This window comes from Populus alba, chromosome 9 (assembly GCF_005239225.2).
Source record: "Populus alba chromosome 9, ASM523922v2, whole genome shotgun sequence".
NCBI lineage: Eukaryota > Viridiplantae > Streptophyta > Magnoliopsida > Malpighiales > Salicaceae > Populus > Populus alba.
Genome location: NC_133292.1, coordinates 3960141 through 3987412, shown reverse-complemented (window position 1 = coordinate 3987412; position 27272 = coordinate 3960141). Strand labels below are relative to the sequence as shown.

Sequence of the window (27272 nt, the reverse complement as noted above, 5' to 3'; positions counted from 1 at the left end):
ATATCAAAAATAATTTTTTAAAAAATAAAAAAATATATATTTTTATATATTATAAGTGAAAAAAAATCTATCTATACTTTCAACAGTACTTTCTTCATGCATACCAAAATATACATTTTAATATAAAAAATATTTTAAAAAATAATTATATCTATACTTTCAAACAAACAGGCAAATCAGGCAGTGTTCCTTGGAAGATACGATGTAACCTTTTATTAAAAATAAGATAATCAGCACCTCTGAGTGGGCACATGCAGCATTGATTATGGAAAAGATTCGCCTCTGTCTTGGCAGAGTTCGATGGTCCAACTTTAATTTAACCAGTGAATGCCCTTGCTCATGAATCATGATTAATATTTATTGCTTTTTAGTTGAGTGAGAGAGATTCATTGATTTTAATTGCTAATTATTACCAAGCACTCACATTAATTGCTAGTTTATTGCATGCAACATTATAATAAAAATAAATAAAAAACACTAAAAGGAATCAGTATATTCCTGTGGCATGTGAAGAGAAATAATGTTGATTCAGATAGTATATTAACCATTATGTAATTTGTTACACTTGACAATTACCTTTACAGCGAGTTAAAGTCTTTTTTTTATTTATTTGCACGGTAAAATAATATTAATATCTTTAAAAGCTCAAAAATATTAACTTGAGTTTTGTTATCTTGACATATTTTTTAAAAGTAAAATAACATATTTAACCTTTGACTTAAAAAAATCTTAGGATAACTTGGGAGGGTGATTTTATCTTTGCAACATGCTTTTTTTTTTTTTTTGGTAATATTCATATTCTCTTAGAGCTTGTTTAGTAATTTTCTTAGTAATAGCACGCGTTAGGGCATCATTATCCCTCATGTCATTCTAAGGGTGCATGAGGAGTATTATAATCGCCAAAAACTAGTGATCGCCATCTCATCTGATTTATAAGGTGGTAGCATGATTATTAAAGTGGCATGTTTGGTCAAGTTGATGGTAGTTTAGTGGCGATGGATTTTTTTTCCTCCTTCTTTTCTTTTTTCTTTTTTGAGCCTTGATATTCTTGCCGGGCCTTTAAAAATTTAGTTATATCCTCCGGTTTATATTTATTTTGAATATGTTTCTTATTCTTTTAATTTTTATTTGTTTTTATTTTAATGCTTCTTGAAGTTGTTTTTTTTCAATTTCATACATCAACATTTAGTTTCATTTAATTTTTGTATCCAATATGGTTTTAGCGGGTTTATAAAGTTAACTCGACTCAACTCGGGTCTTTTTCTTTGATGCATTTTAAAAAAAAAATTAATTTTTTTTACTTTTATTGTTTAATATTTAGATATTGAAACTTGTACCTTGTAGTTTTTTTGTTTTACAGAGATGGTTTAATTTTATATTCCAAATTACCTGTTTATCAACTTGTCTTTATTATTATCTAAACATTTTTATTTATTTTATAAAAAAAATAGACGCAGCCTAGCGTGGTCACCGCTATTGTAGTTATTATTCTTTTTATCATAGAGTGAGTGGAAGGAGAGAGGAGAGTAGAAAGTAGGCTCAAATTACCAGGATGTTCTGGGTGGTGGTGGCCGGAGGGAGAGGACTGGAGAGATCTGCATAGTAATTGCCGCCACTCTCGCCACGAAGGAGCATTAATTGACCTCCGTTCACCAAATACTAGTTCGTATTTTAGCAATTTCTGCTCTAAACAAATCAGTAGACCTAGCTGGGGTAAGAAAAAGGATCGGCGTAGTCCCAAAGGGACCTTACCAGGATTAATTCATTTGTCCACAAGGGTCCAGAGATCCAGATTTGATCTTGTAAAATGTAAATAAATGTTGTCATGGACAGAAAAAGCCATGCGAAATGGGATTTGCCAACACCCAACGTTACAAGTATCTCTCTGAAATCAAACTTTGATTATTAATTTAAATCACATAAATTTTGGAGTTATTAAAAATTTATATTATCGTTAATTTCAGAACTGTAAAATTAATTAAGATACGCATAAATTTGACTAACAATCATGTTAATCTAAAAAAAATTATCTTTTATCTTCAAGTTTTATTTGTGTGGACGGCAACCTTCTCCATGTAAACCCAGATTAATTAAATGGGAACAAAAAACAATAATTAAATAGATTGTCAACTTTCAAGCAAATTTTTGTTTTAAGCTTGGAAGAAGGCAACAATCAGTTGATTAAACTATACAAACATACACGTCAATGCTCCCCACTATCGGTCATGCATTGAATGGAGTCCATATATTTAAGGTTAAGTCTTGATACATAGGACCATTAGTATTAATTCTGGATTTTTATGCTTTTGACTTAAATAACGATCGGAAGTGTTTCCTTCAGCGTTCAAGCCGGCCAGCGTTGTGAATTAATTAATATACTAAACGGTCGTATAGCGGACTGTGTGTTTATCTAGCATTTACGAGTAATTAATTAGCTCCGACGACTGAATATACATTGACCAGAAGTAACTAAATTAGCAGTATATTTTTTCCAGCAATTTTGTTTACAGAGAAAAGAAGGCACTAATATCAGTTGTGTTATAACTCGTTGTATGAGCTAGCAGTAATTACTCCTTAGTAACTGCAGGCAGAATAGACTGCTTATGGGTATATAGGTTGTCAAATAGCCCTGATGATGCATATAACTGGGGTCTTATGACCCAGCATTTCCTGAGTTTTGTGGGCAGCAAGCTGTCAAGTTTGTTACAGATATCAAAACTTCTCTAATGACCAGCAACCTTGGCTAAATTAATGAACTGGGGTTTTATGAAACTATCAGCTCCAATCTTATGGTAAAAATAAGACATTTTTTTATGGATGTGACACTCAAAAGAAACTAAGTAGAAGAAAATGCCTAAAAAGACAAGATCACATCAAACAGCCAAAGCTTTGGCTAAATGACAGTGTCAGTGCACCATCTATTGAGTTAAAACTTAAGAGTAATAGGGAACAATCAGATAAAGCTACCAGTTGCTACCAAACTTGCATACTTGCGACAGTTTAGGTTTGATTGAAGATTACTATACACAAGAAAATCATGTGTGACAAAATGAAATCACTACGTAATCAGCACAGAGGCTACCGCATTCCTATGCAGGAATCCAGGCAGAGGATGCGTAGACAATCCGTCCCTTCCATCCTTGCAGCATCCAGTTGCCATCTTCATCGACCACAAAATCTTCATGGTACCTAGCCTTCACCTTACACTTCAATTTCTTGATGACAAGAGGGTCCAAGGGAAGCTGCTTCAGCCCAGCTCTCACGTTCCGAACCTGCCATTGCTTGTATGTCTCAGGTCTCTCAACCCTCTCTGAGCCCTCACACGCTATGACATTCATAACCTCCCGACCATAGAACTCTTTTTCAAACTTCAACCTCATCTTATCTTCACGGGGCATATTAGTATCTAACATATCAAACAAAGCAGAGAAATGGAACAGTGCCTCCCTGAACCTTGTGACAAAAAATGGAGCATTATACGATCCATTGACAATAGCATGGACAAATATATCTGGTTTTGTCTTGCTGATTAAGTTTAGAACAGCATTCCGGGGACTGTTAACTACAACAGTCTCATCAAGCAGATTTTTAAATCTAAAGACACAGTTTACAGCAAGAACTTCATTGCGATCGATCTTCAGGTCATCAATTTGGATGGTATCCCATTTCTGAGCTATGGCATTGTACTCAAATGGAACATTATAGCGCTCACAACACTTTGCCAAGCGGCAACCTGTCTCTTGAACTCTCTCTGCTGGCCGGAAACCACTTTGGGGAAGCTCTATTCCTGTAATGCGCAGTTTGGGAGGACCACCAGGTCTACATGAGAGGCGATAGATGAGGGAAGGCCACTGGAAACCATACAATATACCAAAATCTATTATATGAAGTGAAGATGCCTTCTCAGCCACATCCATAATACTATGGTTTGCAAAGATAAAAGCAATCTTCTTAAACGGGCAAGCTGAAATGTAAGCTTGATAAGCTTTCAACATATCCACAGCTGATGTTTTTTCAGCAGACAAAGCCGTGTATATCTGGGTACCAGTTCCAGCTAAACGTGCTTCAAGGGCATTAGCAAAACAATGAGCCAACCTCTGAGATCCATCACTGAGAGGTGAAGAGTGCTGCCTGATCTGCTTCAGCAGTTCATTAGCAGTTCTGCAATCATTCACAGAGACTGCTTGCGCACAAAGAATTAGAAAAGTCCTCAAATCAACAACTTCCTCGTTATTTCCTTGTCTCTTAGCCCTAGTCTTGCTACCATTAGTTCCCCTAGTTTGCCCATTCTGCTGCAAAGTCTTGCCTGACTCACGTTGTTTAGCCTCATGAAGTACACACTGATGAGGCTGGCATCCATCCCCAACTCCTAATAGCATATCAAACATCTCTGACAGTTCGCTCTCATCTACATAAACTGCACTCTGCTTGTTACTTCTTTCTTCCTCAAAATCTCCATACTCCCGCTCACGATTCTTCTTTCCTGTCAACCATTCAGGCAAATACTCCTTGTCTTCCTTCTCAGCCTTCACTGCCACATTTGGGGCATTTCTGTTCATCTCTGATGCCAATGAACTGTTCTCTAAATCAATAACCAGTGGATTACCCTTGGGAAGGAACTTACTAGCTTCCTCTACACCTCTCTTGAACTGTAATGCCATATCACTGTCACTGAAAATATTTCGTACCACAATGTTACCCACAGGGGGCTTTATGGCACTATCACTATTACTTGCTAACCCATTGTGTAATTTGAATGATGATTGTGAACTGGGATTTGCAGCAGACTGGAAAACAAAACTAGGAGAAAGAGGCATTTGCACAAACGATGGTTTGGATTCCCTAGACTCATTATTCCATTGAGGATCAACCAAACTAGCAGTATTAGAAGTAGAACTGCTATTGCTACTATAATCACTGCGGCTACTCCAAAAACTATCATCTGGGCTATCAACCAAAAACTGATCACCATAAGAAGGAGATTCATTGGGTGAGGAGGGCAGGTTCTTCTCACCAAGAATATCATAAAGTGATCTCTCAGCAGCTTGAAGAGCCAACGGGTCATGAAACATGCAGGGCTTCTCTTCCATGTTCTCTTCCATAAGCATCTGGCTTATGTATTTGAGGAGATTCTCCGAGTCGTTATCATCAGAAGGAGAATCTCCATCCATGCTCGTGATCGATGACAAAGCAGAGTTACCCGGATCGGGGTCAGACAAAACAAGTGGATTTTCTACATGGTCGAGGTCTAAATCTTCAAATTTGAATCCATTAGTAACATTTTGATTCTGATTCGAAACCGGAAACAAGATCTCATCCTCAAATTTGTTAGAACCAGGGAATTCAGTGTAACGAGAATCGGAACCCATCTATTATCAAACCCCAAATCAACTCAATCAATATCCAAAATCTAACTGACAGAAACTAAGCTTTTGAGCTCTTTAAACGTATAAAGTTACAATCTTTTTCATTACTTAAAACTAAAACTCAGAAAAACATCAAAACCCCATAAGAAAAACTAATAAACTACAAACAGGATCCAAAGTTTCAGCTAATAAGATTATATATAAACATGACAAATTGAACTCTGAGACAGTAAATGAAAGAGTAAAAGTGAGTGATTGACATACCTGAGAAACCGAGTAAACCCTATTAAGGAAGGATAAGATTAAGAGAGGCGCTGACTGACTAGCAAATGAGTGGCGCGTTTTCCTTCGTAAAAGGAGGGGGACAACCCATTTTGCGTCTATATATCTTCTTTTTCCTGTTTAGGTCCTCAAAATATCGGTACCAAAAAGAAAATCTCACCGGCCACTACCGTCACTTTCCCAATCACATCTCCGATGTTGTAGAAAATTATTTGTTTAGTGCATAGTTATAACTGGATGCCGTCGTGACATTTGTTTTTTACTTGAACCCCGGTTCGACTTAAGTCCTGTGCCATCCGGGTCATAATTTAACCCATTAGTTCGGATCGGGTTTTAAAATAATGGTTTGTGCGTGCCAGAACAGCAGTCATATCCCTTAACACGGGGCGTAATATTAGCACCGGCTGGTCGAATGAATCTACAGGTAACCAGTCGAAGGAAATTTCTTGCCGTGGAGGATAAAGCGACAGGGGCAGTCATGGAGTGATGTGTCGTTACTTGTAATTGCCGTGTTGACTTCGGTAATTCGAAGACACGTGAGAAGGTTGTCTTTTCTTTTGTCCCATTCCCATGGTGTCATATTTTTGTATTTAATTTAATTTAATTTGTACTTCTTTGAATATCTTTCAAGGCAATACTTGCATGGCAAGTATAACTTTGTCCTCGAGATTCAGGTTTTAATTTATTTTTTATAACTGTATTTTTTTTATATTTAAAAAAAAAATTAAATTTTTTTTATTTTTTTCTTTAAATTAATATTTTTTGATATTTTCATATTATTTTAATGTATTAATATAAAAAATAATTTTTAAAAAATATCATTTTAATATATTTTTAAATAAAAAATAATTATAATTATAATTTTAAACAGAAACAATACGCTATAGTTTTACTAATTATCAAGAAATGTTTAATCGCGTTCCCAAAAAATTCAATTTTTTTTATTTGTGCAAAAATTTAATACAGTTTATATATTTTGAATCATTTTGATGTGCTGATGTTAAAAGTAATTTTTAAAAAATAAAAAAAATATTATTAACATGTATTTTAATATAAAAATTTATTTAAAAATAACCACTACTGCGTTATCATTCAAACTCATTTTATGACTAGCATTTACTTCTACAAAATAAAATGCTCAATGAAGCATGTTGTTGTATTATAAGTGTTTTCTCATGTATTGATTTGACTCTTAAGTGGGACCACATACCATGTTATCATCAAAAGCAGATCTTTATAATTTTTCTAGCAAATCTCCTAATTGTGTCAAAGAAAATAGAAATGAACGATTGATTGCATTAAAAAATCTAGTTAAACTGAATTTCTTCAATATCATAATTAAAGAAAACTAAAAAGCATCATTAAAGTAATATAGACATGAACAATGAAATAAATATATATTTATTATTAATAAAAATTTAATTTATTTTTAATATTTATATAATACAATATTAATAAATATAAAAGTTATAAAATTGTTAGAATTATATAATTCATATTAAATTAAAGTATTGTTCCTAAAATATTCATGGTTGATACTCTTTTAGATACTGGATATTTATTAAAACTATAAAGATTGGTACATATATATATATATATATATATATATATATATGAAATGAAACAGTTGTTCTTATAAATTGGGTATAAAGGATACTTAGAACTAATATGTAGATGATTGTCATAAGACATGTACACTAAATTGACCCACATAAAAATTACATATAAAGAGATCATTTATGTTTATAGAAATGCTCACGTAATGTTTGTGTAAGTGATTCTCAAACTTAAGATCACCAAGTCATCTTATATAGAGAAAGTCATGCTTTAATCATGTTACATGTTATCTTAATTAAGATAACAAAAGAGAAGGTATTGATTATAACATGAACTATATGAAGGTACTTGAATGATTAAGAAAATATTTATCATCCTATAAGAATCAAGAAAAATATCTCATCTAAACTTAAATAGTATTGATTGAGAAATTATTGATTAAGGTAGAATGAAATTTAAAAAAGAGTTTCAAATCTTATTCCAACGACCAGTGACTATAATATAAAAAGCAAACATGATTTAATAACATATATATTACATCCTTTAATGTTAAATCAAAACATTATTGATGAAAGAATTTTAATTACACTGAAAAAAAGATTAAGTTTTTTTAATATTTAATAAGTTATGAATTTTGTTTCTTTAAAAAATATTTTGGGTGGTGTTGTCTGTGATGAAGAGGGAATGAACATTAGGGATGCATCAAAACATTAAGCGGTCAAGCATCAGTGGAATTTTTTGAAGCTCGAGCAATTTTATTTTGATTTCTGTTGGTCAGGGATTCAGGTTTGCTTGAATTAGATATGAAAAGTGACACAGACTGTCAGCATGGCAGTAAACAGCAGAAGCAGACCCCAGGCAACTTATATTGGACTCACCATTGCAGATATCAGAGACATTGGCTCAAACTTCCAGGACTCAAATTCCTGCCATCTAGAATGGTCCACCTTGCAACATTAATTTACTTTTTTCTATAAAGATCTCAGTAAGAAAGAAAGGGGTAAAGCATAAGCATGCTCTGGCTCCTATCCTTAGAGTCCGTTTGGTACTGCGGTCCAAACAGTTTTTTATTTAATTTTAAATTTTTTTTTTATTAAAATTGAGTTCGGTTTGTACTTTCTGGATCATTTTAATGTGCTGATATCAAAAATAATTTTTAAAAAATAAAAAAATATTATTGGCATACTTTTCGGCACGAAAAGCTAGTTGAAGTGATAAATAGGTAGGGTAAAGAGAGAGACAAGTCAAGACCTTCCAACTAAAAACTAAATTTAGCAATCTATCAAACGTTTTGCCTTGAAAAACTGTAACTTTCTCCACAATTTCCACTTTTTCAAGGGAAGGTTATGACTAATTCATGAATGTCGATCTTTTCTTTCTTTTAATAAGTGATGTGTTAATTAAAAAAGCACAAGGAAAATGCCAGTTAAACAGGATGAGCAAAAGACAAGCCTATGCCTAACTGAAATAACTTCGTATAGGTGGAATGTCAGAAGATGACTAAGGGAAGCAGAGTAAGAATCAGAAGAGGTACAGAATTGCACATGAATTTTATACAGAATTGCTCTATAATAAAACACTTGCATACATGTCAAAAGCATTCAAGAGAGTAAAACCTGAACAGCTGAAATACTGATGGCACCATCAATAACTCCAGGTCGAACCCTGCAACAAAAGAGGATCATTCCATTGATAAATATAAATTGAATCCCATGGAAAATAACAAGTTTGACTGCATATTCCATCTTAATAACAATAAATTAAGGACCTATACTGAAATAGTATCCACAAGTAAGAACATTCACATATCATAACTCCACAAGGCATTGAGTATTAAACATTAAAAGTTATATGACACGGAATATTAAGAGCTACGAAGCATGAAAATTGGTCTAGAATCGGAGAGACGGACGATTAAAACCAAGTGCCTTTTTTTTTTTCTTTTTAGCGCGAAAGAAAATCCCTAAACAGCTGTGCTTGCATCCCAGCCAGTTTAGTTAGGGAGATAGAGATAAGCAGGTCATGATTGGACAAACAGTCTTGGTCCATTCCGATGATGTCCAAATCTAAAACCAAGACCAAGACCTAACAACATCGACTTCCACGTTGAATGTGTTTTTTTTTTTTTTTTTTGATAATTTGATTTTTATTTCAGTTTAAACGGTCTGAGAGCTACCTATTTTGGTAAAATGATTCTCACGAAGTAACATCCCTTCTCACCAAACATGGATGAAGCGCCATTGATATAGGGAGTCTTCATGCAATTTGCAAGGATCTTCCACTATCCTTCCAATTTGCCGGTAGGCAACAATAATGAATCCAGTTGTAATGTCAAGGCCTAAGCAAATTTGTTGCTCTGGAGCTTGCTTCAACATGTAAAAAAACGAGAAAGAGCTGCAACATACTAACACCGGAAGCATCTGTGGCTATCCTACTGAAGGGGTGTGAAACATTAGAAATAGTGCTGTCTTTCATTCAGCAAACTAGAACCTTTCAAAACACAAATCATAGGAGTAAGGACATCCCTAATTATATTACATGTTATTAAAATCAGAGGTCGGAGCCAAGTTGGATCTCACAATTGCCATGAACAACACTAGAAAACGAAGTCATGCTAAACCCATAACTTTAATAAAGAAAACCACACTCTAGTTAAATCAACTATCAAACCAGAGGCAGGAACCGATTCGCATGCATCACAAGCGCCAGCCAAGAGAGAAGTAACAATCGACGCTCCAATAACCAACCAGAAGCTTAAAAACATATGATAAAATGCTAAATATGAACTCATTCAATATACCCATCTCTGATCCAAAAACACTTAATCTGATCTAAATCCAATTCACCAGGGCTAGTAAAATTTTGCAACATGAGTCAAAACCATACAGAAAGAAACAAGATAGATCAACAAAGACCACAGTAACTATGCAATCGCCTTAATCAAAAAGAGAGAATCCCATATCATCATCACTCTCTGGCTCCTCTTCCTTCTTCTTCTCCTCAGCAGGTGCCTCAGCTGCAGCTGCTGCACCTCCTGCTGGAGCCGCTGCTGCACCTCCACCGCCACCACCAATGAAGGCTCCACCGCAGGCGCCACCAATGATCACCTGCACCAAACAAAATTTACCCACCTCATTAGACAACTAAAACTAACATCGAATGCCACATCCACACATATTTTGCACTCTTATATGACAACTTTTCTTGCCTATAAATTCTAATTTAGATGACTATATTATATTCCAAATTAGAAACAATTGTTCAAGTAAATAAAAATAACTTGAAAAAGATCACATGAATAAGTTTCTCACTGCAGTGCAAGCAAACACACATACATTCATTTATGATTATGAGATGATGGTTCAAAACCCTAAACTATTTGAACAAATAGCACGGGATTTATTAACAAAACGGACAAAAGATATGCTTCATGACGAGATACTAAATCAGATAATTGTTGTTTAAATCAAGAAAATAAACAAAACGATAAAGAGAGAAAATGTAAGGACCTGGAAAACGGCGGATGAAGGAGTGACGTAAGAGAAAGAGGACTGGACGCCACCGGAGGAATCGGCGGAGAGAGCAGATTGGACAAGTTTCCTTTGCAACTCGAAGGTGGAGGAAGCGGAGGCCTCAATATCGCCTTCGGCGATCTGCTTGGCAGTCCACTCGTTACCAGAGCACCTGCAAACGAAGGTGAAAACTCCCATTTTGATTTCGAATTGATTCTCCTTAAACCCTGAATTCGCTATGAATCTAACAGAGTGAAAGAGAGACGGCTCGCCAGTGCTTCGAGTGTGGTATTTAAATGATGGAAACCTAGGGTTTGTTTTTTTTATCTAAAAGGCCGGTTTGTCCTTAAACATCTTTTAAAATTGCTATACTGCCCTCCTCATTATTTCTCACTTTTTTTAGTTTCTTTTAAAAAAAAAAATTTTTTTATCTTTCAACATTAGTTTAGTTACAAATTAAATTTTATAATTTTTTATAGTATTATTATAATTTCATAATCTAAGTCATGAGTTTAACAATAAATTCAGGATGTCTTAATTTTTTTGGTGTTTTTTTATAATTAATTTTTTTTTTCAATTTCACACATTAGATTAGTTTGGGAATTAAGTTTTGTAAAAAAAAAATTTATAAAGTTATCTTAGTTTTACAAGCAAAGTTGTAGATGTGACAGTCTCAGTCTAAGTCTAACTCTATTTTTAGAAAACTTTTTACTAAATAATCACGTGAAGACTACTGAATACGTGTTTGGCATTGCGGTTACGTTTACAAGAAAACGTTGTTTCTAAGTATTTATTTAGATATTAACCATATTTTTATTATTGTGGATCCCACCTAAAACTGAGGTTAGAACTTAATTTCTTGGAAAGTAATTTAGATTTGCTTTTCAAGACTACGTGTTTTCCTCTCTCCTTCACTAACAATGCAAATAATTAACCATTGCAAAATTTTCCCAAAACAACCTTAGTAGTCTCCATTGTTTAGATCCGGAAAAATCATGTCATTTCCCAAATTTTCATCCTTGTTCCCCTATGTTCCCTTCTCTAGTCTCTTGCCTAAGCGACAACGAAACCATTGCAAAAAAATTTAAAAACAATCATTTCATCTCCATTGCTCTTCTCCTTCTTTTTTTTCTTCTTCTGATGCATTTTCTCGTTTTCACTATTCTGTAAAGTGAACAGTGAAAAGTGAATTAATTCACTCTCCGATGTTCACTTTGTAGAACATTAGAGAGCGTATCCATTGTTCATAGACTGGAACAGGTCAAGCCCAAACCTAAATACATTGAATTGGGTTCGACCCAGTAAAATAAAAAAATCCAAAACAATTTCTCAGATATTGTGTTTTATTCGAAAAACTAGTGTTTAACATTATTTAATGGCATTACATAATTACATTAGAAGGAGATCATATAATGATGTAGTATTTGCAAAATTTGATCGCAGTTCTAATTTTGTTCTTGATGATATTTTACCTGATATTGTTGCATGCTCAGAAAGCCATGGAAACTATAATCCTTATTAGATGGATTACATGTGTGATGAGATTGTAGATAGTTTAATAAAATAATAAAAAATATTTATATAAAGTATTGTTTATTTTATGATATAATAGCAGTAATTAAATCTACAATATTTCAATTAAAAATCATCAATATTAATATATGTTTTTTTTAGTTATTTTATAACTTCAATTTGAAAAGTATTCTTAACCAAAAACATTAAACTGTTCAACCTCAATTTCAATTATGGTTTTATCAAACATATATTTTACCAAATCAACCTCAACTAAAAATGTTTTTTATAAAATAATTTTTTTTCAAACACCACAACCATAGCATTTAATTGTTGTGTAGTTATATGTTGATGTAAGGGTAGCTTTTAAAATAAATTATATAAGGGTAGCTTTTAAAATAAATTGTCATGACCAATTGTCTATTGTTAGATCAACTAGTCTTTTATGGTGATGATGTGTTTTATAGTTATGATATTTATGGATTAATATCATAGTTTATCCTTTTTGTTCTATGAGTTAGTTGCTTGACACGTAAAACTGATTAATTATTCTCTGAACATTCGATGGATCAAAATCCTTGAATGCTTCAACGCCACCACAATTATAGAGCTTCTCTCTTGTTTCCTTATCATTGGTTCTCTATAATATTTTCTTTCTAAAGGGAGATCCCTTCCCTAGAAATTAATCAATTCCTAGGTGCATTTCTTTTTTTCTTTCATATCCTTAAACACCAAATCCCAGTTGATTCTCTCTTCAATCCCATTTCTTACAGCAAGGGCTTATCGAGAAGAATAGATACATGCATGATCAAGAGGGATTGATGAAGAAGGTGCCGATACTTAAAAAGGGTTGCAGCAAATTCTGGTATTTTACGGTCGTGTTTCTTTTATGGTTCTTATTGCTCTACTTCTTCTTTAATTCGGGCTCAAAACTTGATAAGAAGGATGATTTCTTGTTGAAACACCGTTATGATAATTTTGTTGATACCGATGAATCGAGTTTTGGTGGTGTGAATCGGAATTCCAATGAAGAAACAGGGCATGTTGCAGCAGACTCTGTTATGGATATGGATACGAAAGCAAGAGGTAATCCTGTCGACAATTTTTTTACCGGTGGTGATTGGGACAAGTATCTTCGTGAAGTATCCAATGCTGGGAAAGAATCAAAACCGGAAAATCAACTACATCTTACGGAAAATGAAGCTCGGTCGATCAACAAAGTCTTTGGTGAAGGAAACAGAGAAGAATCTGGTAATGCAAGGAGTACAGCTAGGGAGAACCAGGTCAAAAAACCGTTTGATCATTCACTTCCTAGAGAGGCTAGGAGGAGACGGGTCAAGAAACCGGCAAGGGAGAAACGGGTCAAGAAACAGGTTGATCTTTCACTTCGTAGAGAAGAAGAGAAGGTAGTCGAGGAGGTCATCGAACAGCCTAACAAGGAAGATCAAATAAGGAGGCAAACCAATTCGGATTCACATCCTGAATCATGTGCAGGCCGATACATTTATATCCATAACCTACCAAGCCGATTCAATGGTGATTTGGTCAGGCATTGTCAGTCACTCAACGAATGGTCTAATATGTGCCCCTACCTGTCAAACTTCGGCTTCGGTCCCCGGCTAAAGAACTCGGAAAGGACGCTCTCAAACACTGGCTGGTATGATACAAACCAATTCATGCTAGAAATCATTTTCCACCATAAAATGAAGCAGTACAAGTGCTTAACCAATGACTCTTCATTGGCTTCAGCAATCTTTGTCCCTTACTATTCTGGGCTTGACGTTGCTCGTTATCTGTGGAATGCTGACAAGAAGATGAAAGATTATTATTCTCGTCATCTTGTCAGGTGGCTAAGAGAAAGCCCCGAGTGGAAAAGATTGTGGGGTAGCGACCACTTCATGGTTGCTGGAAGGATCACTTGGGATTTCAGGAGATTAACGAACAACAACAATGACTGGGGCAACCAGCTTATGATTTTGCCTGAATCTAGAAACATGACAGTGTTGACTATTGAATCAAGTCCGTGGAACAACAATGACTTTGCAGTACCCTATCCAACATACTTTCATCCTTCAAGCGACAACGAAGTGTTCCAATGGCAGAACAGGATGAGAAGACTGAAAAGGCAGTTCTTGTTTTCTTTCGCAGGTGGGCCGAGACCTGACCTCCCAGATTCTATCCGTAGTGACATTCTTGAACAGTGCCAGGCTTCAAGGGAAAAATGCCTGTTGCTAGAATGTATTACCGGTTCAAGCAACTGCTATGAACCAGTTAATTTGATGAAAATGTTTCAAAGCTCTACATTCTGCTTGCAGCCTCCAGGGGATTCCTATACTAGGCGATCAACTTTTGATTCGATCTTGGCTGGGTGCATTCCAGTTTTCTTCCATCCAGGTTCATCTTATGCCCAGTATTTATGGCATTTCCCGAGGGATTATAATAAATACTCCGTGTTCATACCGGCAAACAAGATAAAAGACGAGAAAGTCAGCATTGAGAGGACGTTATCTCGGATTCCGATACAAAGAGTATGGGCCATGAGAGAAGAGGTTATAAACCTGATTCCAGGCATGGTGTATGCTGATCCAAGTTATGGATTGGAGACCCTTAAAGACGCATTTGATCTCACAATTGATGGGGTTCTTGAAAGAGTTGAGAAGATTAAGATGGATATTAAAGCTGGAAAGAATTTTTCTGAAGATATAGAAGAGTATACTTGGAAGAAAAATTTATTTGGGACAGAAGGGAAACATGAATGGGATCATTTCTTTGATAGGTCAAAGATGATAATGTATTAGGATTTTTAAATTTTAGAGAAGAGATAGAATGTACAATCTTTTTTATATATAAAAAAAAGTTTTGGATATTTATATTTTTATTCCGAATTCAAAGTGTATATTGGAATGATTTTAACAAAAATAAGTTAGAAACATCAACAATTTCGATTAGATTCGTATCATACAACATTGCCCGTCTTTTTTTTTTTGTTTCTTTGAAAGATCTTGGATCAACATTGAAGGTCTCTCATAATCAAGCACATGTTACAAGAACAAAAGAAACAAAAAAGATATGGCAGATGAGTTCTAAATATGATTGTGCTGCATCCATGCCTCTGATATGAGTTCAGTTTGACTTGGTGGGTAGTTTGGGTTGTGAAGCTTATTTAGCCAGTAAGCTTGGACTCAAGGGTTTAGGGGTGAGCAAAAAAACCGAGAAACCGAGAAAAAAATAACCGAAAAAACCAAACCAAGAAAAAAAACCGATTAAAATTTAAAAAAAAAACCGACCGGTTCAGTTTAGTATTGGTTTTAGACTTATAAAACCGAACCGAAAAAAACCAAGCCAGACCGGAAAAAACCAAACCAAACCGGCTTTTTCCCTAAAAAACCAAACCGAACCGAAACAGGTCGGTTCGAACCGGTTTCAATTCAGTTTCAGTTTTTTTAAAAAAAAAAAAATTCAATTTGATTATTTTTTTGATAAAAACTGAACCTGCTCACCCCTACTAGGGCTTTTCAAAAGCATTGCAACAGGAGGCCATTGAAGACAAAGAACTTTGCTCTCTGCAGAGATGGGAAGTCTAAGGTCTAGCTGATAAATATGAAGTTTGTCACAGCCCTTGTGCAAGAGAAAAAAAGACCTCTGATTAAAAAACTTTTTTTTTCTTACAATTTATTCTTGTATATGATTATGAACAACGCAGTGGAACTTATGCTATAAAAAGAGTTCACTGCTGAGTTTGGAGGCTCTTATATCGGTGTCGGTCGAAATCACATAAAAATTATTATTAGGATATAGCAATCGAAGCTTTAAGTAAAGCAAGCGTTTGTAGTCCAACGGTTAGGATAATTGCCTTCCAAGCAATAGACCCGGGTTCGACTCCCGGCAGACGCAAAGATTTTATTTTTGTTTTCTCAAAATAAACACACAATATAACATAAAATTTATTAACGTTATAGAAATTATTAAATACATCTGAAATTTTTATTTTCTCTTTTATAAAAATACAAAAAGCATTACTCATAAATTTAATTTATGAAAAAATTACAATTTTAGAGTTGCTTTTAATTAGTGTCTCGGGTAGAATAGACAAATACAAAAAGGACACATATATTTATTTGAAAATACATAAATGAATAAATATGTCTATCCAATAATTTTTAAATAAATTTATATAATTTCAAAACAAAAAATACAAAAATACATATATAAGTAAGAAACAAAGCTAAGGTGAAAGGAAAATTTACTATGCTGCAATGTAGTTACTATTTTGCTTTTCTAAAAACTTCGAAATTAAGGATGTTTTGGTCTTTTTATAATGCTAAACGGTCATTACACAACTAATTAGGGGTAGAGTTTTCTTTTTATTTTTTTAAAGCACAGATAAAATTACTTATTTATTTTTAAAAGAAAAATTTTAAACTAACACAAAAGGGCTTTTTAATCTTTTTTTTTTGGACGGTAAAATGAGTCTATTTCCTTTAAAATCAAAAATTTAAAAACTTGCATTCAAGGATTTTTTTTTGTCTTTCATTATGGTTGTTTTTTTTTGTTTTGTTATTATAAACTTGATCGATGATAATTTAGCCTTTTAATAAATATAAAATAATATTTTAATTAAAAAGATTACCGAGATATGAGAGGTGGCATAGTTTGTCATGACACTCCCTCACCCTTCCTCTTTTTCTCTTTTCTATAATAAAAAATTGTGTTGACTATTCAAATTTTAAGAGTTGTTTTCTTAGTTGTTGATATTTTAACTTTGATTTTTATTATTTTAATTTTAAATTTTTTTGTTGACCTTTTTTTGTGCAATTTTTATTTGACTTCAATTTTATACTTCAATCTAAATTTATGATACATTATTTCTTACTAATTTGGTCCTTATCGTTGTTATTTATAATTATTTTTCTTTACTCTTTTGTAAAGTTTTTATTTATTTTTAATTTCATCTTTAAATTTTAATTTGTGATTTATTATTTTTTACAATTTAATTCTCACTCTTTTGATTGTTTTTGTTTCTTTTGTTAAATTGATAATTCTTTTTAATTTTACCTTTCAATAAAAAATTTGTAATTGCTATCTAATTTATTTTTTATTTTAGTTTTGGCCCACATTTATTTAATTACTATTTTTTTTTATCTTTTTATATAATTAAATTTTTTTGTTTGATTGCATCTTTCAACAGTTGATTGGTTGGGCATTGGATTTCATAGTTTTTTCAAATATGGTGTTTTTAGTCTAATAACTCGAATTATAAGTTTAAAAAATTGGCACAAGTTGACATCTTTTTTTTAGGAAAGTGAAACTTATTTTCTTTTTCGATTTCATTATTCAACATTGGTTTTTTTAATGGATTTTGTGATTTTTTTATATTTTTTTATCAGTTTATTTTAATCTTATGACCTGAATCACATGTTTAATGGATTAACTCACTTAACTTGCTCTTTATTATCCATGTTATAGGTTTATAATACTAACTCGATTTATTCTATTTTGTTTGTTCTAGTCTCATTCTTCCATAGTTAATGAACTAAGAGTTAAGTTGTATTATTATTATTATTATTTTGAAAAAAAAAGTCTTTTTCTAGAGTTATTGAGATATGTTTTAAAACAAATTGGTCTATTTATTATAATTGCTTACTTTTTATTATTTAACTAGAATAAAATAAATTTATTTAACCAAATTGAGTCTGCAATTCGAACAATTATTTTTTTTCCGGACACACTTACAATATCTAAATATATTTTTTATATAAGAAATAATTTAATCCCACGAAACGCGGCCATTAAGAAAATTAAAACAATTTAATAACACAAAAAAAAAAAAAATTAAATATCAGACAAACAGTTTTCTAGCCGCACTGACGTCGCATATCATTCTGTTTCAAAACAGACGCAACCTCAATATTTTGAATAATTTATTCAACCCAACTAAACCAAAAGCCGGCAAGAGATAATTATAAGGCGCCATGATTAACCAACAGATAAGAACCACAAAGGGGGTATTCTCGTCATAAGACAATTCCAACCATTTAAAAACCCAGTTCCTTCCTTCCGTGGCCACAAACTATTTCAGTGGAGCAGAGCAGTGCCTCTTGTTCTCGGCAACTGCAGTTAGAGAAGAGTAGCATGGCAGGCACGTGCACATACATCTCTCGTCACGTGATCGAACTGTCATCCTACAACAGAGCTAGCAGGTCTGGGAGAGAGGGTGCTTCATTTTGTTGGGCTCGCCTCTCTGCGATGAGTGGCAATGGAGTGTCAAGAACGCGTAAGGTTGCACTTGCATCGGAAGGACCGTCTTGCTTATTCGTTGGCCCAATAGAGACTGCAAGCCAAGAAACTCTCGAAGCTCTCTATCGTCAAGTGCGTCAGATTTCTTCATTATTTTAATTTTGGGCCTAATTTGAACATTTTCTCGTTACTTTGGTTTCATGCTTTTTATCTTATTGAATTTTTTTGTCGAGAAGATGAGAAGAAGTGGGCTGACTGTGCGGTATTGAATTGATGTTTGTTTTAGGCACGAGATGCATATTACAGTGGTAAACCTTTGATAATAGATGACATGTTTGATAGAGTTGAGGTAATAAAATTTGATTCTGTACATTTGTGGATTAAACTTTTAGTTTCGACAGCTCTCGAATTCCTTACCCCAACAATTATTTGAAGCAGTTAAAATTGCGGTGTTATGGTTCCAAATGTGTTGTCAAGTACCCTCGCTGCAGTATTAGACGACAGTCAACATACTCTGATGCTGAGGTAATGAGCTATCGAATCGTTTCTTTATATGCGTAAAAATATTCCATTTGTGTTAACATTGACTAAAAGTAGGGAAGCTCTCTGCTGTTTTGCATGATGCCCACCATAAAGGGGGGAAATCATGGATAATTATGATGGTTTTTTTCTCTCGATGTTGTTTATTCATTTTAGTTGGTAAGATGCAGCTTGGCCCTTTTTTTTTCTCTCGACTTGAAGATTGATTGGCATGGCTGTAGGGCAGGCAGATATATCACAGGCGTTTGCACTAGCAAGTATTTGGATCCTGTTTCTTACAGTTGGCTGTTCAGCGAGCGCTCTGCCTATAATCTACACAATTGGCCTGGCTTACCAAGATGCATTTGGCTCGGTAATATCCCATGGCAGCCAGACGCCTATTATTGGGTTTCTTGCTACAGTTAATGGTATTCTCTTTATGGCAGTGAGTGCTTTGATTGGCTATCCAATTGCATCTGCTTCGGGTAACAGCTTTTAATTTACCTTATCTTCTGTAATTCAGTAATCAAGAAATTTTGTGAAATAATGAATTTTAAGTTATTTTTTACGGAGGACACGTACCCCTAGTTAGGGAAATTTTCAATTTGTCACCTTCCATTACTTCCAGTATATGGGATCCTTAAAAACAGACGAATGATGTCAGATGAATCTTCAAAAAGATACTCAAATCTAAAAAACTTTATCTATCAGGGATAAATCTTGGAAGTTCAAATGTTTGAGTGGCTTGTCTGAGCTGCGTGTACTATTATTTACAGTTTCATATCCATTCTATAGGTTCATGGAACAAATTGTCAACTATAGAGAAAGAAACTAAAGTTTTCAAGTCTAAGGTCACAACCCTTAACTATGGAGAAAATTGTAGAGAAAACTCTTATATATTTTGAAAGGTCTTTATTTCATAAATTCTCATTATTCTTCACATAATATATGAAGTTGTTTATATAAGAACTTAAATTATCCCTTTCCAATCATGAAAATCTAAATCGGAAAAAACCTAAATCAAATAAAACTTTGACTCCTAACTAGAAAAATCTAATTAAAACTCTATAACTTAACTAGGAAAAAGAAATAAAATTCAAACAACTTCTACTGGACGATCATAGTCAATCGATCACTGTCTACTGATCATGGTCAATCATTGTCAAATATGTTAGAAAAACCTTGTTGACACGCCCAGACTTCTTCTAGAGCTTTGTTTTGTCCACCTGGCCTGTATATAGGATAGCTTTGCGACACTAGGAGGATTGAAGATAAGAATTTTAAAGTTACCTTCAAATTTAATCAGATATTTATCCCCTTCCACCATGGACTTTTCAGCAAGCATCTTTAACTTGGAAGCCATCTTTTTTCCCATATTACAATTCTTCTTGAACTCATTCATAAAAGTATTGACCAATCTATTATCAAAATCTATACCACCAAGTATCCTTCGGTTGCTCAATGCTTTTTTGAAGATGCAACCTTGTCTAGTGTCTCTAATGGCAAGTCAAGCTTGCTTCCAGAAATGCTTCTTGTCCAGACTCATTTGTAGAGGTAACGCCAAGAATGTTTTCATGTTTTGCCATATGAGCCCCTCCAACGATTTTGACTTCCCTAACTTCCTTTCAATTTTTTTGTGGTCCTCTTTGACATCCAATGCTTGAGGTTGTTTCACACATCCCTCATCCATTGCATCTTCATGGTTGTCATTTTTTTCATCTTCTATTACAAAACCTAGTGTTGCTTGTCTTGGACCTTCATCTTCGTTATAATTCTACTGCTGCTGTTGTTGCTGCTATTGTCACTGCTGCTGAGATTGTCTGTTTTGAAGAAATAATATTTCCTTTAAGTTTTGCCTCCTTGCTAATGGTGATGGTTGAAAAGAAGGCAAGTAATAATGTCATGATTGCTTAAATGCCTAGTACAAGATCTCTTCATAATCATCTTGTACAAGCTCAAGATTAATAATTTTCTCAAAATTTGTCATGATGAAATTATAGGTAACAATACAAGCTTTATCTTCTAGAAATTCAAACCACCAATCTTCAGCACCATGAACAAGCTTACGAATGGCAAATTCTAGTTTTTAAATAACAAGTAATCTTGTTTAAATAAAAGTAAGCTTCCACTTCTAACAACCATCTAATAAATCTCCTTTTTTGAGAAATTCCCATAAAAAAAGGAATTTGATCAAAATTAGGAACACATCTACGGAAAGGTTGCTGCAAACTGAGTTTTCGATGCATCGCCTATTGCATACGCCACTCTTTCAATAGACATGTTGCCCATATGAGTTTGTAGGAATAGACCTAGGATTTGGTTTGCCTCTAGGTAAGTCTTTGAGCACATCTCTCTTCTCTTCACAATTCTTGTTTGTGCCTCCTTATAGTTGATCCATCTGCCCAATTAAGTATGCTATAGAATGCTCTCATTGATCAAATCTTTGTAGTGTTGTGTCTCGCATTGCCTCTCCTGCCTTCATAGTATCCAGTATCCCAGATGACCTACTGCATCACGAGGTGAGAAGACTCAGCTAATATCTCTGTTCATCGAATAGGTCAAACTACTTTGATACCAATTGACACATTGTGTAGTGCTAAGGTTTCTCAAGCTGTAAAGTTTACAACTCTAAACTGTAGAGAAAGAAACCATGGTTCTCATGCCCTTAGGTCATAACCTTTAATCATGGAGAAGATTTTAGAGAACTGTGATATATTTTGAAAGATCTTTATTTCATAAATTTTGATTATTCTTTAAATAATACATAAAGTTGTTTATATAAGAACTTAAAACCATCCCTTTCTATTCAAGAAAATCTAAACAAGAAAAAACCTAAATCAAATAAAACTTTGACTCATAACTAGGAAATTGCGGCTTAAATAGAAAAGAAATTTTAATATAACTAGGAAAAAGAAATGAAATTCAAATAGCTTTTATTGGACAATCATGATTGATCGGTCATGGTCGATTATGGTTGATGATCGATCTTTGTTGATGGATCATGGTCAATTATTGTCTAATTTTTTTTATTATGTGAGAAAACGTTGTTGACGCGATCATTTTGTCCACCTAGTTCATAATTCAAAAAAAAAAGAGCACCTCGTGTAAGGTTGGGCTAGTGAAACATACCATATGATAAAGGAAATATTATTGCATGCATGGATTTGTGCATCTGTGTGTTTAAAATAAAAGCCCGAGAGACTTTATATTATCTATGTGTGTTTTTATTGGATTCATCAGTTAAACCTTGAACACTGTCAAAACCTAAACCTAAATAGGAGAAGATACATCTTTATTGGGAAAAAAATCTCAATTCTTTTACTTAATTCAAAATATGGATTTTTACTTGAGAACCCATTTTCACAGTGACGGTGCTGCAAGGTCTATGGAGGAATGACTTGGTGGCACTCAAGGGAGCATGCCCAAATTGTGGTGAGGAGGTTCGTGTTAACAAAGCCTTGCATTAATATGAAAACGCTGAGAAGCTTCCACTTCATTTTTCATCGATAGAAATGTATTCAGCTGTTTCCAACTAACAAAATCAGGATCAACTTTGAAAGCTCCTTCTCTCACTGATTTTGGTGTCTTTGTGCAGGTATTTGCCTTCGTGAAATCAGATCAATCTAACAACTCCACACATCGAGCAGATTGTCATGTATGTGAAAGTTTACTAGAATTCCGCACCAAGGCTGAGGTAATTAACCTTCTGATGCCAAAATTATTATTCTGTTTCTTGTTCAAGGAGCTAAATATATAAATATTGATTGTAAGACTGCTTTATGATCTCATTTATACAGTTTCTTGTTATAAGGAAGTATATACAAATCATGGTACTGCATTTTGCATTCTCCCGAAGGGTTATTACTCAATTATGGTCCCATTCAATGTGGGGCTCAGGGATTGAGGGTTGGAAATATTCTTTCATTACGAATGTTTGCATCAGATTCCGAGCCTCCAACTAATGCATTTCCAAGACCCTTTATCTTTTCATCGGGCAACCACCTTCATTCAGAGACTATGCATACCATAGCCTGGCCATCTATTTCTAAAAAATCTATATTCTTGTTTAAAGGCCACAAGGTTTTGCATATTGAAACTGTATAAGCTAGCCACGGTTTTGCACTAACTAAGATGTACTTGTTATTAATCTGATTTGATCAACTTATAAAAAATAGAAGAAACAAATTCAAGAAACAAAACAAGACTAGAAAACAATTATCCGACTCACATGATTGGTATCCATTTGCAGCAAACCATTTCAAGAGTAGGTAGACGGTGGGTGTTTGGGCGCATATACCTTGTATCTCGAAGACGACAGAGATTGAAGTAAGATCTCAGCCTGAAACATGGCTTCCGGAGTGGTTGTGTACAAAATAATGATTCTTTCCTCCTTTTATATATATATATTCTTGTTTTAGTGGCTAAATTGAAACAATTCTGAAACAATCTGTTCAAGTCAATGAACTACTTCCCATTTGCTATTGTAGAAATGTCTGAAGGTCGTAAAAACCTATTGAACAAAAGTTTAAAGTAAAAGCAAAGGAGCCTTGAATGACCCCCCATGGATGTTTATGTTTTGCGACTGCTTTTCAATAATAGAATTTTTTCAGCTAGATGGCAGCATGTCCAAATCATAATAAAAATCCATTCTCTCTCCCTTGGCTTCTGGGTAGCTTTTGAACTGCCATAGCCATCACAAGTGCACACACTATACAAGAAAGAACAACCACTCACGAAGAAATCTGAGAGGGGCCAGCAATTTTTGAGCAAGTTGGAAGGTTTTTTGAGGCAACACAAGTTATATTATTCTGTTTTTTGCGGCGAGGTGAGACGCCGGAATGGATCAAAATTGGCTTCAAAGAAACGAAATGGGTTCACAAGAATGAACAGCAACTTATTTATTAGCAATGCTTCAAAAGCGAATTAGCTTTTGCGAGAGTGGGAGCCTCTTACAAAGGGAAAGTTTCATTATCCAATTGCACAATTCACCTACAAGGTAAAAACTGGAACAATTAAAAAAAAAATAAAGAAAGAAAGGCAAAAAAACAAAGTGCCAGACATTGTTGCCATCCAGAACTGCTCCATGGTGATCTGACTCTTTTTTTTAGCAACAAGAAAAGTGGTAATCGTCTCTAATCTGTCAAAACTGAAATTATTGTTAAACCCCATTGAAAATAACAAGGATAGAAAATAGCAAGCGGAAAGGGGAAGGTAATCCACAGAATCACATACAATATACAATACGCATGGCACAGTAACCATTCCATGGATTGAAATGCAGTCAGGTTCAAAAAACCACGTGCTAGTCAGCACTACATGAATCTGAAAGTACTTTTCCTAAAGAAAATAAATAATATTTGGTCCCTTGAAACTGCATTCATTCATCATTCTCCACTCCACAATTTTGCTATCAAATTAATGTCCAAATCATCAATCGCTACATTTCGAGGAAAAATTATGAAGAAACTTTAAAATAAATACCATGAATCAAAAGTTAGCATGTTCATGCTACGTGAAATGATGGTGCACAATCAAAAAGTAGATAACAGACAATAATTGCAAGCAACTTTCTCATTGTTCTCGGGGCATAAGCAATGGTGCCTTGTAGATGTGATTAACAGAGTAAGAACATTGCTTAAAGATAGACAGGCAGAAGCAGCCAGATTGGCGAATCAATCCAATCAGAAGTGGGCTAGGCTGTACACTAGAATCCACGATAGCTGTAAAATAGAAAAAAAAAGATGAAGCTGGGTGTGTTAGTATGGAAACCAACCAAGGTTTCCTTTTGTTGACTTTTTGTGCTTGAAGGCAGCCCTACTTTTGAGAAAGAAAAAATTGAAAAAGATAACGAAGAAGCCAAACTACCAGGAATAAAGTGATAGAAGCAAAGAGCCCTTCTTGGAGGAGAGCTGAATGGCCACCAAAATCTTCTTCGTCGATCTTTAATATCATTGCATAATAACCATATATAATCCCAGAGGAAATCAACAGAAAACTGTCAACCAAAATTAACAAAGAATTTAGCCAGAAAAAAATAAAAGATTGCAAAAATTAGAAACTCAGCACAAGAATTCTGCACGTTGGATGTTAGCTTATCAATTTGTGTACGTGTTTATGGACATAGTAGCACAATATCAGTGCCCTCCATCAATACTCAAATAATAACAGGAGGTGCATGCATTTTAACTCCGAAGGAAGTTCCTAATATGAATCGCACTGATATGGATTTAGGAGAAACCAATATAAAGTTAACAATGCCAGTCACAACACTATGCATTATTCTTGATAAACCTTTTTCCTCTTCAAGGAAACATAATCTTGTGAACAGCAAGAATTCTCATCACACTGACTGACTATAGTCCAGGTCCCTTGCTATGCTGTTTATCCAATTGTCAATTTCAACAGATAAAAAGACGAGCAGAGAAAGTACCCTTAAACTTCCTTTCTAATGAAAAAAAATATAGTAATTAGAATGAATTAATTGTTTGGAGAGAGGAGACGGCGAAAGGAACCAAATTGCTTCTGACTGCCAAATAATACCTACCTCGATATGGTCCTAGTATATCTCAAAGATATTAAATTATAAGTATCACAGGGCCCAGCTCTTAGACCTGATGAGAAGGTTTGATTTATCAAAACAATGGAATTGATACTGCTTTGAGATTTGATTCAGCTAATACTGACACTTAAGATAAATCATGCACGTCACATCAAGGTCCCTTTTTAATAGTTCAGCAAAACCCCTTCGCTTTAGAACTACTAATGTCTCTACACCAGTGACCAGTCTCATTTCAAGGACCATCCATTAAAAAGCCCATGCAACTAGTGTCTTAAAACACTATTGGTCTCTCTATTCTTCTTTGCATCTTTGATTAGCCACACTAGTAGTGTAAAAGCTACTCCCATAAAACATGATTAAGTGAAACTCCAATTACACAATTAATATAAAAACATAATTCTAACTTCTGCAGCAAAGATTATCATGCCCTAGCACAAACTACACTTTTATATAGATTAGTTCACAAAAAGTAACGAATTTTTTCAACAAAAACACCAAAGTACTAAACATAACATGCTAAGATTTAAGCAACCTAGGTGTAACTTCAGAGCATAAAAGGAAAGTGCAATCATGCAACATGAGTTTCAATGTCCTGCTATTCATGGTTCTTAATTACAATGAAATTCCAATACTGGTGTTCTTCAGAGGAAAAGGGTCCTGCACATGCAATATTTTTGCTTATTGCAGTAAATTTTGCATGAGTGCTTCAAAGATGTTCAAGCTAAGCCAGAGAACTCATCCAAACCCCCGGGATTAATCTGAAGCTAGAATAGCTAGACTCATCTAAAGCACGACTAAACGATATTCAAAATAATATTGGTGACAGTCATATTAGTACTTTGCCTTGAAGCACTCACATGGAACTTTCATGGAAAAGACAAGAAAAGGACATCCACATCCATTAAGCTGGAAGGAAGTAGTGTAGTGGATATAAAACTGCAGTAATTATTAACAAAAAGAATCTACACTAAACTGCTGGTTTTTCTAGCATTGATACCAAGAATACAAAAGGAAACAAATTTGAGTCTGGCAAATATGTATGCATGAATCAGCCACTTCTATTTCCGGGAAATTAGACATGAACAACAACAACAACAACATATTTCACTTAAGCTTGGTAATGAAATATTTATTATAAGAGCAAGAATTCACGAACTGAAAGATCAGTGAAAAGAAAAAACAACTCACAAGCCGATCCAAATACCGCCGACTAAAGGGATAGTGCCCCATAGCATACCGCAAACGAGGGCAACAACTTGCCTAATCCAATGCAACACATCTCCCAATTGATCCTGTAGCGAGCAGCGTATCACTACTACTCCTCTTAAGTAATAACCCGATTTTTATTTCTACTCAAGAATTAAATGAATTATTATTAACTGCAATTAACAATACAGCTTTTAAGCAACATTAAAATTATATTGTATGTAAGCTTGCATTCATTAGTTCAAAGCTATAAACTTTACAAACACAGTACAAATAGAAAGAGTACCTTGTCCCATGAGGCCTCAGGATCCAACAATTTGGCGAATTTGGAAGGAGAAAAGTGCCCATTTTGATGCTGGTGTTGCTGTTGATTATTACTGTTGTTCAATTTAGCAGCAGATTTCCCTTCTTTCATTGTTTTTTTAGATCTACGAGGAAAAGAAAAGGAAAAGATTGGTTGGGTTGTGGGTGGAGAGGTCAGACTCAGCGAGAGAGCATATGCCTTCCCAGCGCACTCCACAT

General features: G+C 34.2%; 5 protein-coding genes and 1 non-coding gene across 9 annotated transcripts; 3 read left to right on the top strand and 3 right to left on the bottom strand.

Annotated features, from left to right (window-relative positions):
• Nucleotides 1-2868: 2868 nt before the first annotated feature.
• LOC118053709 (scarecrow-like protein 14) lies at nucleotides 2869-6009 on the bottom strand. Its single transcript, XM_035065039.2, has 2 exons — nucleotides 5631-6009; nucleotides 2869-5369 (listed from the first exon to the last, which is right to left on the bottom strand). Exon 2 carries the CDS (start codon nucleotides 5367-5369, stop codon nucleotides 3090-3092), a length of 2280 nt encoding a protein of 759 aa, XP_034920930.1. The 5' UTR covers nucleotides 5631-6009; the 3' UTR covers nucleotides 2869-3089.
• A 3961-nt stretch (nucleotides 6010-9970) lies between these two features.
• LOC118053710 (large ribosomal subunit protein P3z) lies at nucleotides 9971-10994 on the bottom strand. Its single transcript, XM_035065040.2, has 2 exons — nucleotides 10715-10994; nucleotides 9971-10312 (listed from the first exon to the last, which is right to left on the bottom strand). Exons 1-2 carry the CDS (start codon nucleotides 10913-10915, stop codon nucleotides 10142-10144), a joined length of 372 nt encoding a protein of 123 aa, XP_034920931.1. The 5' UTR covers nucleotides 10916-10994; the 3' UTR covers nucleotides 9971-10141.
• Nucleotides 10995-12942: 1948 nt separating this feature from the next.
• On the top strand, nucleotides 12943-15068 carry LOC118053711 (probable xyloglucan galactosyltransferase GT14). The gene has a single exon (XM_035065041.2). The coding sequence runs from the start codon at nucleotides 13030-13032 to the stop codon at nucleotides 15025-15027; it is 1998 nt and encodes a 665-aa protein (XP_034920932.1). The 5' UTR covers nucleotides 12943-13029; the 3' UTR covers nucleotides 15028-15068.
• Nucleotides 15069-16051: 983 nt separating this feature from the next.
• TRNAG-UCC (transfer RNA glycine (anticodon UCC)) lies at nucleotides 16052-16123 on the top strand. The gene has a single exon. It is a non-coding gene; the product is annotated as a tRNA-Gly (tRNA).
• Nucleotides 16124-18283: 2160 nt separating this feature from the next.
• On the top strand, nucleotides 18284-23475 carry LOC118053712 (PGR5-like protein 1A, chloroplastic). 4 transcript variants are annotated; one of them, XM_073411306.1, is made up of 7 exons: nucleotides 18287-18598; nucleotides 18753-18815; nucleotides 18905-18991; nucleotides 19233-19413; nucleotides 22352-22425; nucleotides 22581-22679; nucleotides 23235-23475. In XM_073411306.1, the coding sequence occupies exons 1-7, from the start codon at nucleotides 18362-18364 to the stop codon at nucleotides 23313-23315; spliced, it is 822 nt and encodes a 273-aa protein (XP_073267407.1). In that variant the 5' UTR covers nucleotides 18287-18361; the 3' UTR covers nucleotides 23316-23475. The 4 variants fall into 4 exon arrangements, with proteins under 4 accessions (XP_073267409.1, XP_073267407.1, XP_034920933.1 ...); XM_035065042.2 differs by having other exon boundaries at nucleotides 19233-19470; XM_073411307.1 differs by having other exon boundaries at nucleotides 19208-19358.
• Nucleotides 23476-23858: 383 nt separating this feature from the next.
• Nucleotides 23859-27272, bottom strand: LOC118053714 (uncharacterized). Its single transcript, XM_035065043.2, has 4 exons — nucleotides 27037-27272; nucleotides 26733-26836; nucleotides 24851-24980; nucleotides 23859-24705 (listed from the first exon to the last, which is right to left on the bottom strand). Exons 1-4 carry the CDS (start codon nucleotides 27163-27165, stop codon nucleotides 24667-24669), a joined length of 402 nt encoding a protein of 133 aa, XP_034920934.1. The 5' UTR covers nucleotides 27166-27272; the 3' UTR covers nucleotides 23859-24666.

What these genes read in the sequence shown, in the direction of transcription:
- LOC118053709 (XM_035065039.2), bottom strand. Translation starts at nt 5,369, where the DNA reads ATGGGTTCCGATTCTCGTTACACTGAATTCCCTGGTTCTAACAAATTT.
- LOC118053710 (XM_035065040.2), bottom strand. Translation starts at nt 10,915, where the DNA reads ATGGGAGTTTTCACCTTCGTTTGCAGGTGCTCTGGTAACGAGTGGACT. An exon ending in CTTCATCCGCCGTTTTCCAG is followed by an intron (nt 10,313 to 10,714) that starts GTCCTTACATTT and finishes TGTTTGGTGCAG; the next exon opens with GTGATCATTGGTGGCGCCTG.
- LOC118053711 (XM_035065041.2), top strand. Translation starts at nt 13,030, where the DNA reads ATGCATGATCAAGAGGGATTGATGAAGAAGGTGCCGATACTTAAAAAG.
- LOC118053712 (XM_035065042.2), top strand. Translation starts at nt 18,362, where the DNA reads ATGGCAGGCACGTGCACATACATCTCTCGTCACGTGATCGAACTGTCA. An exon ending in TCGAAGCTCTCTATCGTCAA is followed by an intron (nt 18,599 to 18,752) that starts GTGCGTCAGATT and finishes TGTTTGTTTTAG; the next exon opens with GCACGAGATGCATATTACAG. An exon ending in GCCCAAATTGTGGTGAGGAG is followed by an intron (nt 22,426 to 22,580) that starts GTTCGTGTTAAC and finishes GTCTTTGTGCAG; the next exon opens with GTATTTGCCTTCGTGAAATC.
- LOC118053714 (XM_035065043.2), bottom strand. Translation starts at nt 27,165, where the DNA reads ATGAAAGAAGGGAAATCTGCTGCTAAATTGAACAACAGTAATAATCAA. An exon ending in CTGAGGCCTCATGGGACAAG is followed by an intron (nt 26,837 to 27,036) that starts GTACTCTTTCTA and finishes TGCTCGCTACAG; the next exon opens with GATCAATTGGGAGATGTGTT. An exon ending in CTTCTATCACTTTATTCCTG is followed by an intron (nt 24,706 to 24,850) that starts GTAGTTTGGCTT and finishes TCTATTTTACAG; the next exon opens with CTATCGTGGATTCTAGTGTA.